We start from the raw sequence: 12,152 nt of genomic DNA on the forward strand, positions 1-12,152 counted from the left end.
GTAAGTTTTCTTTACACTTTCTCCTATCTCTTTAAGACAAATAACAAAATATATAACTTCAACTGATTTTTTCAAAGTAGTGGCTTTGTATGATTAAAAGACACAACTAAATGTATAAATCAAGGAAGATTATAATTATTTGTGGGAAAAGTAAATTTTGGGGTCAGGGTTTGGAAAGTCTTAAGTTGTAATAAATCATCACTGCTAAGAAAGTTGGTTAGAAACTGTTGCAAAAGTTCAATGATGCAAGAAATAGTTTTATGTGGTGACTATGTAGTGCCAGATGACATTGACTGAAATATATAATCATATTTTTCTGGTATTGTTAGATTTCTTTTCTACATTGAAAAAAACAGTGCATGGGCTGTAATTTCAACTTGTAAGTGAAATGGTTTTTTGGACTATGTTCTGAAAAACTTATTAGGATGTATTTACATACACAGTGCTCCTACTTGGTTAACATTGACTTCATCAGAATCATGAAGAGTCTTGGAAGCTATTAGATAAAACCAGAATTTTGACAGTGTAATTATTGTTTGCTACTTCAAAGTATTCTGAAACTTTGAATGCATTCAGAAAGTGCCACTTTCTGTAGTAACTGAAAATTCTGCAACTGTTGCATGAAACACCTCACTACCATTGCCAAGTAGACATAGTCCAACTGAAAATCAGAAGTATTATGGCAAGAGTACATTTGCTTGATGGCATCTTTCAGGACATTTGCGTTTGTTGCAATCGGATTTTCACAGGCCAAGAAACAAGTGTTTGCAATATCGAAGTTCACTGCAATACAGGTCCTGTATGTTAAAAGCTACACTCCTTGGAGTGTAGAATTACTTCTTCATTGACAGCTCAAAATGGCTGCTGGAAATGGTTCAAAAAAGCTCACATATGTAGACAAATACCAAAGCAGATAAGAATGTTTGAATTTACAAATTTTAAAGCTAAGATTTACTTGGCAAGAAATGTACTTCCGCTACTTTAACACTGTCAAAATTTGTTGTCACTATACCTGAGCTTCCCCCAAGACAGATATTTTCACATTAGGTAGTATTTATAAGGATGGAGCAGTTAGTATGTATGATATCCATTAATTTGGTCCAATTAAAGAAGGGGATTGGTTGTATGAGGGAGAGATCTGTATGTCATCATTTTCATAAGAGGGAATGTAGCTAAATGAATGTTTGGTAGTCCTGAAGCACCATCAGGCAACTTTGCCAATTCCCAGATTTAAGAGTTTTAGTTACTGACTTTGGTTATCATTGAATGTTAAAGCTCTTGAATGCCAAATCTGTACCCTAAGTTAATTCTGGGTCCTTTTGTGTGGCTATAACTACCTCAATGATGCAACACTTCAACTGCAATTAAACCTTTCATTGTCCCTTCACTTCCTATTTCTCTGACAACTTACCCTGGCTTTTCTTAAAACTGCCTTCTCCCACAGGGATAAGGTTGAAATGGCACTTGTAAGAAGGAGGAGTCTTAAAACAAACAAACAAAAAAAAAGTGCTTTGCAGGTATGAGAGTGGCATCACAGCAAAAGATTTTTCATGGATAGAATTGCCTTTCCCTTGTGGTTCAGCCTTCTCCATGTGTTACTGTGAATTCCTGTACTGCTGCAACAGCGCCTTTCACTGCTAACATCCAAATATTTTGCTTAAAATGGTTTTGCTATTCCAGAATTTTTGTCTATTTTCTGGATGTCCACTGATCAAAGGATAGGCTTAGATCACATTCCAATCCTGTTTCCCTGCACTTCCACTAAGAAGTGGTGTTAAATCTTTTTACTCTTAAAAACTTGCGCTTTTAAAATCTTATAATTTAAAAATCTGGATAACAGTACCTTTGTAATATTTATCCTTTCAAAATAAAGGAACGTATTGGGAAACAGTCCAACGCAGAGTTCTCTGACCCGTCTCTCACCTAAAGCCTTGGCTCGGTATCCCAACGGAGTCGGAAACATTTCTGGCTCTTACCCGTTGGAAGGGGTGGATAAGCAGTTCTTAGAAACGTATGACAACGTTACAAAAAGTAGCTCGACGGAAGATTCCAGTCAGTACTACTGTGATAAGGTATGTTCAGTTGTGTGCTTTTACAGTCAGAACTAGTAGTGAATTTGACTTGGATCTGTGGTTTGAGAATGCGTATAAGTGGTGGCTGTATATCAGGATGGGCAGATTTTATGCAGTAATGAAAATAGATCTTGTGTTGCTGCTCACATTTATCCAAGCTTGTGTGATAGACAAGCTTACCAACTGCATGGATTTCCAAAGTGTCCAGCTTTCCAGAAGCTTCAGGGGAAGTTCCTAGCAGAATAGAAACCCTTACATGATTAAATCTTGCTTCTTCCAAAGGAAAAGATCAGCTAACTCAAGTTGCTATATGTCTGAAAAGCAGGCACAACTGTGCTTTATCCTAGGCATCTCTTAAGGATGTTTGAACATCATCCATCTGTCCTGGCTGGAGAGCAGCTGCTCCCTGCTAACATTATGGTAGTGGATTATTCTTCCCCAGCCTTCCCCAGTTTCAGAGGGACTTCCAGAGGGGTTCTGGCTAAAAGTGGGCACTTACAATTAATTAAAACAACTAATTAAAATTAGTTAAAATAGTTCTATCATTTCCAACATGTCAATTAGCTGCTGACACCTTTTAATTCTTGTGCCTTGTGGATCTGTTGTGTAAAAATACACCTATTTAAAGGAGAAAAGTCAAGGGGAAAATAGTCACTTCACAGTTCTTGGAGTAGAATCAATTCTATTCATGTGTTGCACCTCAGCTTTTAATGACAACAGGTTGAAACTGTAATGGGATTTATCAATTGGGAAGGAAAGCTAAAATGAGAGCAATGATGTTAGGACAGAGCAACCAGAAAATATTTACTGAGATCTACATTGCTATTTTTACTCTTTAAAAGGTTATTACCATAGGTATATTCTACAAACATATCCTCTTCATGTTTCAAAGGTGGATTTACATAGAGTATTTTTGTTCAGCACATCTAAATTTGGAAGTATGATTTCCTAATTTGCTGATATTTTCTTCTAAAAATGAGAACATTTTCTTTCTATTGCTATATATTGCAGAATGATCTAATTGAGGGAGATTTACTTTTGGTGCGTATCATACCAGATGAAGAAGGGAAGTTTGGATTTAATCTAAAGGTAAATCAGCTGTCTTTTAATTACTTTTAAATTCTTTATGGATATATTTTTTTATTATTTTGTGATTAAATTTTTTTAACGTAATGATTTGGAGAAAGCAGTATATTTTACAGGAATGACCTATAGACTGAGAGTTTTTAGAAGTGGCAGCCTAATCCTTAAGAGCTAAAGCAACATTTACAGAAATAAGCATCTAATAATTCTCTGGTTTTCGATTGCATATATTATGGGCATGGCACATACCCAAGGCACACTGCACATTTGGCTGCTGAAATATTAACTCAAAAGCCTAATTTAAGGCATCAACTTTTGGAAAATTTGACCTCTGTGTTATAAAACAATTTAAATAGTTTGTGCTGTTCCATTTAATTTTATCTATTAGAAATTGTATTGAAAATTTAAAAATTAATTTATGAAGAAAATGAAAATTACTACTGATAATTGACCATTGTAAATGTTTTACATTCCCTCACTGAAATTCCTTTTAAGCAGAGTACCGTAAATTTGCCATGTTATCAAAATTAGAGCAGAGTTTGGTCATTTCACCCTTGGCTATTTATTGGTGGGGCAGCAACTGAATGTGATGTGAGGAGAGTAAGGGAGTACAATTGTCTTGAACTTTGATTCTACTAGATTTCTTGCACATTTGTCACAAAATCTAAGAAAACTGTCTTGCAAGTTCAAGTGTTAAATTAGTCTTGCTTCAAGCACAGGGTTACAATAAATGTTATATTTTATCTGTTTATGCCTATTAAAATGTATGGTCTGAAAGAGACGCCTAATCTAGTTTACTGGAAATTGGTAGATTTTAAAGACACCACAACCCACCCCCTAATTCCCCATTTAATGATGAAAATTCAGTCCTACCAACCCTGCCTATGATGACACAGCACAAAAAAATTAATATAAAAAGAAAAATAAGCAAGTACTTATTTTAAATGCTGCTTACACTTAAAGATAGATTTATGGTTTCTATTTATTTGACATTCCTGTAGGGTGGAGTAGATCAGAAAATGCCACTGGTGGTATCAAGAATAACTCCAGGATCACCTGTAAGTAAATTTTTGAGGCTTTTAATCCCTTCCATTGTTACTCCTTCTACCTCTCAAAGGTCTGTGCACATAGAAATTTGGGCACCTGTAACTAGTATGAGATAGCAGCAGAGCTGTTCTCATTAGGAATTGGTTTAACCGGTGGTTTCTTAAACCAGAGATTAAAAGATGTGTAGAGTTATTCAAACAAGTTATAAGTAGAAAGTATATTTGTGTTCTCCTGTCATCTCAAAAAGTGCATCCTGAACTGGAAAATGCTTGATGAGGGGCAAGGACTGCAGATAAGGAACATTATTTATTGAAGAAGTAAATCATTTGGGCCCCTGCACCCTAGGAAAAAATATCTGGTTTGAGGGAGATGTAGTAGGGACCTGTAATATTAGAAGCACTGTGAAAAAGGAATTCCAGCAGAAGTATGAACTACTAAAGTAAGTTTGTGAAGGTCAGGTTCCTCGTGTTTGATGAAATAGTTTTTCGCACGGAAGAGAGTACACCCGTGAAACTCCTTGAAAAAGGATGCTGTGGTTGAAATAATTTTGTGTGTGGTGAGGAAAGAACAAATACTTGGGGGAAAAAACCTGTTGTTATTGACTAAGGAAGCCACAATAGGCTGAGGAAATTCTTAGGGCTAAAATTATTTATAGGATGAGAGTACTTGGAAGGAGAGAGTGAGCATAGAGAGGGGGTGTATGTTTGCTCTGTTCCTATTTTGATATGGACTTTTTGCTTATGGAACTATTTATAGACTAGGTGAGATGTTTATAAGAATCAGTAGAGTAATTGAGTTCTTCTTTTGAATTGTGAAATGATAATAGGAATATAAAATATTTTTAAACTTTTTTTCTATATAATTATTACATAAATTTGTGAGGACAAATGTTATATCATTTTTTTCATTTGCCTTTTTTCAAACTATATTTCCTAACTCTCATGAAATGCTTTCAATGCAGACTTGTTAGGAAATATTACTGACTTAATCCTAAAAATACAGTGCACTCTGAATCTTCTGACTATTCTGAAATTTGATAAGCAGTCACAGGACTGATATCTAAATGTCATGATGCAAATCAAGCTAAAACAGATTGCTTGAGAAGTTATTTTTTTGTCACATTTATGATTTTTGGCCTGTCTTACACAGTTCATAGAACTTCTTTATGAACTATAATAATTATTTGAAAAAATGTTTGGCAGGAAATTATAACTTACATCTAGGAATTGAAAATAAAACAGTCCCCAAGATATTTCATGGTCAACCTAGCAAATATTAAGGATGATTTGAGATTCTGAAATTATATAGGGGCAAACACTCATTTTGCTATCAGAGAATGAAAGATCTTTCTCCAGAGGCAGTCATTTCATTTGACAGATTCAGATGGTCTTCTGGATACTATTGATTTGTATTTTTTTCTCTTGAATGGAAAAAGGGCTGGACTTCTAACTTTAAACACTTCATTCTCCCTTTGGTGTCATAGGCATGGACAAGAGTGATCAATTATCTCTCCAGCCTAGTAAACCATCAAGTCAGCAAGTTACCAGGATCACAGAAAAAAATTGGAAACAAGTTATCCAATATAATATACTCAGTAGCAGTTTTAGGGAAATCAAGTCATGTTCTAACAAGAGGAAGATAATATACTTATTTTTAGAGAACAGCAGTATTAACATTGATTATATTGTTTTCCATAAAGAAAATTTTACCTGTTCTTTACTGTTCATTGAAATGTAGATATTTCAAAGTTCAAATTAAGGTGTATGAAATGCATTTTGATGTTATTTTAGCTCAGTTATGCTTCACCTTCATTTCTGCTATTTTAACGTGCTCTAGATTCACTTATTACTCTGTAAATTGCCTTCAGGGATGCTATTTGCTGTTACTATTTGCTAAGATTATATCTCAGGTTTGTAGGTCACCTTTTTCCCACTTTCCTAGAAAAAGATGTGCAATTTTTATAGAGGAGGGGAAGCAAATCTACTCCCCAAATTAAGGTAGCATTTTCATTTACGCATCCTAAAGTTCTTTCTAAAAAAATCCTTTAATAAAGCAGCAATGTAGCACGCTGGGCAAATTGTAGGATGGAGTAGCCAAAATTTTTGTGAGAGCACATTTTAGTGAAGGAACAACCATTTATTGCATTTGTTTGTTTTAGGGTGTTTTTTTAATTAAAGTTCTATACAGATTTTTTTTTTTTTTCACAAATAGTATTAATGCTCTCAGGTGCTAAAGAGGTCATTATGGTTTTAGTTAATAGAGCTTGTAATGGAAAAAAAAACTTCATGCTTCTTGGAGCAATATAAGGTGATTAGCATAAAATGGCACGTTGTGTGTATCAATAGGACAGAGAGCCTTTGACATAATATATTGCCTGGAAAAGCTCAGACTCTGAAGAATCTATAACTTGTGCTTGCACAGAAGGAATTAATTCTTCTTTGAGATATATTTTATATAGTCAGATGATTCAAATAAGAAAGCTGATGCGTTAACATATCACATGATGAACAAAGTTTGTTTGAGCAAAGGTATTAATCTACATCTGTAATAGAGACTAATGGCAGCCAGCCAAGAAATCTAGAGTATAGGCAAATATAGGAGCTCAGAAACCATTGCTTACAAGTTCTTGCTGACGTCTTGACTCTCCTAGACTGACTTGATAGGGTCTTAATATCACCTATCTTTTCAAATATTTATATTTCGGAGAAAATAACTTAATAATATTTAAGAGTGATTAAATTATCCAGTCGTTCATAGTTACATTCTTCAGTCCTGCCTTTGTAAATTGAACAAAATATGTCACAGGTGTTTTTGGGGAGCTGTGAATACCTAGTTAAAGCAGCGTTGAAGAACATCATGGCTGTTCCTAATTCCCATTCTTTTTCTGTTTACATTTCTTATAAATCATTGTCAATCTTCCCTATCCTTCATTATTTTCTTTCCTTATTTCTATGGAAAAAGTTGAGGGCAACTTTTCCTTCTTTAAATTTTTAGTCAGCTTTTCTGCATGGGATATTTTCGTCTTGCGTGCATCTTTCTTTTCTCTTGCTTCTTTTTCTTCTTTTTCTGTTTTGTGGCACTAAAACAGGTCATAAGTTTCCTTTTCTATAACTTTGTTTGCTGGTACAAATGACTCCCAATTTATTTTCTTCATATTCTTGCCTCTATTTTTTTATTCTGCATTTTTTATCTTGAATTTTTTTTCTTTATAATTTCTCCTTTACATCTCTTATTTATTAGTTGGTAATATCAATATATTAGGAGCCATCGGTGCAGGGCATAATCACGATTGGATTTAAGTTTAATATCTTGTTTATGGGGGATTGGTAATTGTTGATTGGTAGGGCTAATGGTGTTGAATGAATAAAGCTCAGGGAACCTGTGCTGGCTATTAAGGAAATACAAGGAGCATCAATGAAGACATAAAAACAGTAAAGGCCTATGTCTCAGTCACACAATAAATGAAATTAAGTGTTCATATATGTATCACTCTTGTGTAGCTGGAGGCTTCCAAAGACAAAATAAAGATTAGGATAGTAATGAAAATAAAATTGATGGATTACTTGACGCTTAAAGATTGTAGACTGCTACACATTCCTATTAAAGAACCACAGAAGGCTGGAAGGGTCCTGGAGGTCCTCTTGTCCAATCCCCTCTGCTCAAGAGTCACCTAGAGTTAGTTGCCCAGGACCATATCCAGATGGCTTTTGAGTGCTCCAAGGTGGGAAGTCCACAATAACTCTGGACAAGCTACTAGAGTGCTCAGTCACCACAGCAGTAGAACTGTTTCCTGATGTTTGAATGGAGCCTCCTCTGTTTCAGTCTGATCCCTTTTCTTCTGATCCTGTCACTGGGCACCGCAGAGAGTTTGGCTTCATCTTCTCTCTGCCTTCCCCTTAAGTATTTATGTACATTGCAAGATCCCCTTGAGCCTTTTCTTTTCTATCCTAAATAATCCCAGCTCTCTGAGCCTTCCTTCATGCAGGAGCTGCTCTAGTCCCTTAGACATCTTTGTAGCATTATCACCATCATCATATTCTGGCCATAGCTTTAATTGCTTTGTGCTGGACATAGGGCTAAACATACTGAGAATGCTGATGGAAAAAAAGCAACAAACAAACCCTGGAGTCCAACAGTTAATCTAAATCTAAACAAGACTCTGCAAAATAACAAAGATATGAAATGTGTGTGGATTTTTTTTAAATTTAAAAAGCACATGCCTGGGGAATGTCATGTTAGTTAAATCATGTTCATGAAAATCATACTTCTTAGTATTCACTGCGTAAAAAGTGAGATGGATTATCGTATGTGCCCAAAACACTTTCTCCAGAAATTCAGAGGTTGTTGAGGCTTGGAGTCTGAAATACAGATCTTTGAGAGCAATCTGATGATGGCTGTTTGATTAATGTGAATTCCTTTTAAAGCTATTGAATTCCTTTTAAAGCTATCAGTATGCTGTTTGAACTGTTCCTTATCATCGTGGAGAGACTTTGAAGCATGAGAGCTTTAGAGCTGAAACCTTGGATAGATCCTCTGATACAGAGTATGAAACTTTGTCAGGAGAATTGTGAAGACTTTGCTTACACGATGTACTTAATATCCTGCTATGTTCCTGCTTGCCCAACTGGTTGTGATGACATTAATGTGTTTCTTTGGTCTTGTAACAGGCTGATAAATGCATTCCAAAGCTGAATGAAGGTGATCAGATAGTATTAATTAATGGCCGAGATATCTCAGAGCATACGCATGACCAGGTGGTCATGTTCATAAAAGCCAGCAGAGAATCTCACACAAGAGAGCTTGCACTTTTGGTCAGGAGGAAAGGTAACTGGGCTAATTTTATTCACTTCTGTTGTTTTTGAGACTGTTGTTCTTATGCTTGGTGGTATACCCACTTCTGTTTGCATAAACATGTTCTCAGTGCACTTGGAATAGGTCTGTGCAAAAAGTAGGTCCTCACTAAATTTGTATTAGTAGTACAAGTATCTTCAACTATATAGGTTATTACCACTGCAACAAAGAATCTAGCAAGTCAGAATTTCTTCTTATTTTTTGGTCTAAAAATCTATGAGAATAAATTGTCCCTTGAAAGAGTTTTTTGGTGATGTGGGGTGTTGGGTTTTTTTCATAAGTAAAGCATAATTTTAAAATCTCCCAATTGCATATTCACAAAAACTTGTGGGCTGTTCCCCTGCACAATAAAGTGATGAAACAAGCCAAATAAGCTGCTCCTCACCACATTCTTACAGTAGACATTTGTGACAGTACTGTGATAAACTTGTGCTAGTTGCTTGCAGAACTGCTGCCTGCAGAGAGGAGACAGTCTTTGAAATGTGCAAGGTCTTAAGCCTGTATGTTTAAAAATTAGTAACTCATCCAGCTTGTCTTTGCTTGCTCCATATTTAAACACCTGTAGATCCCAAGAGCTTTCAGATGATGTCAAACTCTTAATTTGTTATTTGCTTTCCTAAAGAGGTATGGTAAGACATTAGCACAATTACACAATTACGGAGTTTCTGATTGCATGAAGACATAAAAATCTGAAGGGATTATGCATCACTAGGAAGCAGGAGGGAATGAAACAGCCTAAGTGATATGTACACTGTAACTTCTGTAACACTGGCTTTATTTAGAACTTGTGTTTCTAAGAAGACAAATGGGCTCTTTATTTTGTTTTCCACTGGCTTTGTGCAGCATTTAGTTTTCCCTTAATTTTCTAGTCCTCTTCCAACTTGCAGATAAGAGAAATCTGCTTTTGTCTAAAGATAACCAGTGGCCCCATACCAGTCATTTTTATGGGCGTGAGCATAACCAGCTCCCCATTTTCCGAAGTTTGGCAGTATGTTCCCATCACTGCAGAGAATAACCACAGCTGGACATGTCTGGTGATACATTTCATAGGGTTAGAACTGCTATGCAGATTTTCATTAATGTTTGTCATGTTATTCAGTAGCAAGGAATGTTGTAGAAAACTGACTAATAATTATTTTCATCTTTAGTTCCTTCAATGTTAGCATAAGAAATTGCAAACAATAATTCTGTGTCTTCTCTAATGGCAAAGGAGTATGATGAAGGGATTTTTGCATTTGTTTTGCTGTTGGAGGTCCAAATTTATAGAAGTTTCTTGTAGAGATAATCCACTAATTATGATCTACACTTTTTTTAGGTAAAACTCCCTTGTTTTTTACCATGGTGGATGTTGTATTTCATTTGCCTTTTTAGCAGTTCATTCTGTAAGACAAGGTTGCAAAAACCTCCTTGTGCTAGGAATTCAAGTTCTTTGCCTTCATAAACAGGTATTTGGAGTTTTTCTTTCAGAAAGGTTATAGGGACATTTTACTCTTTATAGTTTCTATAGTAATATAGTACAGAAAGAAGTGTGATTTAATGTGTTGTTATTTCCTTTTCTGAAGTTTTGCAAACTCTGTTGTTATTTCAAGCTGGTAAATTTTTATATCTGTTAAAAACACATTTGTGCTCCATGTAATGGATTATAACTTCATACACATCTTTCAGTAATTAAACAGTTTGTGGAGACCAAATCAGAAGATGAAGCTGATTCCCACATTCTGCCAGAATCTATTCTTCCTGTCTGTTCTGAATATGGTGGTGATACACTGGAGGAGTCTATGGAGCAGCTAAGAAGAGGGCTAGAAAGTGGGACTGTCCTTATTCAGTTTGAGGTAGGTAATACTCAACTGTGTAATGCTGTTAGTGTAGGACAATAGCTGTAACCAGAGAGTAATGGAGGGGTTGTAATTAGTTACAAATCTCTTTGTTCCTGTTCAATCTTATCTCAAGAGAGCAACAATTTGACTTGCCCATCAGTTTCACACTTCACTACTTAGAATAGGGGAGAACTAGTTTTAAGACTTACACAAAATACCATCTGAGAAAAAGGTGTTTCAATTAATATGTTTCTGGCTCAAGTACCCAAAGTTCACTAAATTAGTATTTTTTTACAGTTGTTTTACTGAGTAGAATAGTGGGATTTTGACAGAGATCAGTCTTGTACTTTGTTTCTTTTTCTATGCTCTTCAATGTGTTAGCAAGGAAGGTCATAGAAAACTAATAAACTGTTTTATATTTTATTAAATTAGTTCCTTCAGTGTTAGTGTAAGAAATTCCAAAGGATAGTTCATCTGCTTTTCTAATGGCAAGGGAGTGCAGTATGTATGTTTGTGGTTACCTTACTGTTGTAAATGCAAACATTTATAGTAGCTCTTAAAAAAACCCTAGTTTATTAGGATTTTTAAAATTTGCATTGAGTTCTGAAGTAACCCCTTCTGTCACTGAAAACTTGTAGAACAGCAATAATTTTTTTCTCCTTTTGATATTTTTCTCCACTGTTTTTTCAAAGCTGGAAAATTTAATGGTAATGGCTGAAGAGCTGTGGTATTGTTTATTGCATAACCACTCTTTATATGAGGTTTCCTTTATTTCTATGACTTCTGAGAATTAAAATTCCCCTGGTTTTAAGGAGTTATAGACAATAGTTCATAACTGCTTTCCAAAATCCACAGTACTGGATGAAACGCAGCAATTACAATTAAGTTGTTGGCTATTGAAGTGTGTATTGAAATGTGAACTGACCTTGCAATACTTTCATAATTGTCAAATTTGTGAAGTAAATTTGTGCACAAATTTCCTGTAGTGAATTTCATAGGATATTTTATCCTTTATGATATTCTAATATTCATAGGATATTTGATCCTGTATTTTATCCTTTTTTATGGCACTGTTTATAGAACAATTTTACAGAAAAAGCACAAAAGCTTTTTGAAATCTAATAAAGGGGATAGCTTAGTGGCCTTCTTGCTTTGCGTTCATTGTTTAGTGATCTTCAGAAGCAGAGGCAATGGCAGTGTCTCCTCATCAGCTTTGGTGACTCAAATTCCTCATTCACTTTAGTAAAATAGTAAATAATTAGCCAGTAGACTGTGAATAATC

General features: G+C 35.1%; 1 protein-coding gene across 4 annotated transcripts in view; it reads left to right on the top strand.

Annotated features, from left to right (window-relative positions):
* PTPN3 (protein tyrosine phosphatase non-receptor type 3) overlaps positions 1 to 12,152 on the top strand; it is a 160,190-nt gene that overhangs the window by 129,305 nt on the left and 18,733 nt on the right. For all 4 annotated transcript variants that reach the window (XM_088056510.1, XM_088056515.1, XM_088056522.1 and 1 more), the window contains exons 16-20: positions 1,874 to 2,072; positions 3,084 to 3,161; positions 4,157 to 4,213; positions 8,870 to 9,026; positions 10,719 to 10,885. In XM_088056510.1, the coding sequence (XP_087912636.1) occupies positions 1,874 to 2,072; positions 3,084 to 3,161; positions 4,157 to 4,213; positions 8,870 to 9,026; positions 10,719 to 10,885 (658 nt within the window). The remainder of the gene's footprint in view (positions 1 to 1,873; positions 2,073 to 3,083; positions 3,162 to 4,156; positions 4,214 to 8,869; positions 9,027 to 10,718; positions 10,886 to 12,152) is intronic.

The sequence above is a fragment of the Pseudopodoces humilis genome, chromosome 1 (genome assembly GCF_049639895.1).
Source record: "Pseudopodoces humilis isolate 2021_Gansu_Grassland_sample_001 chromosome 1, ASM4963989v1, whole genome shotgun sequence".
Taxonomy (NCBI): Eukaryota; Metazoa; Chordata; class Aves; order Passeriformes; family Paridae; genus Pseudopodoces; species Pseudopodoces humilis.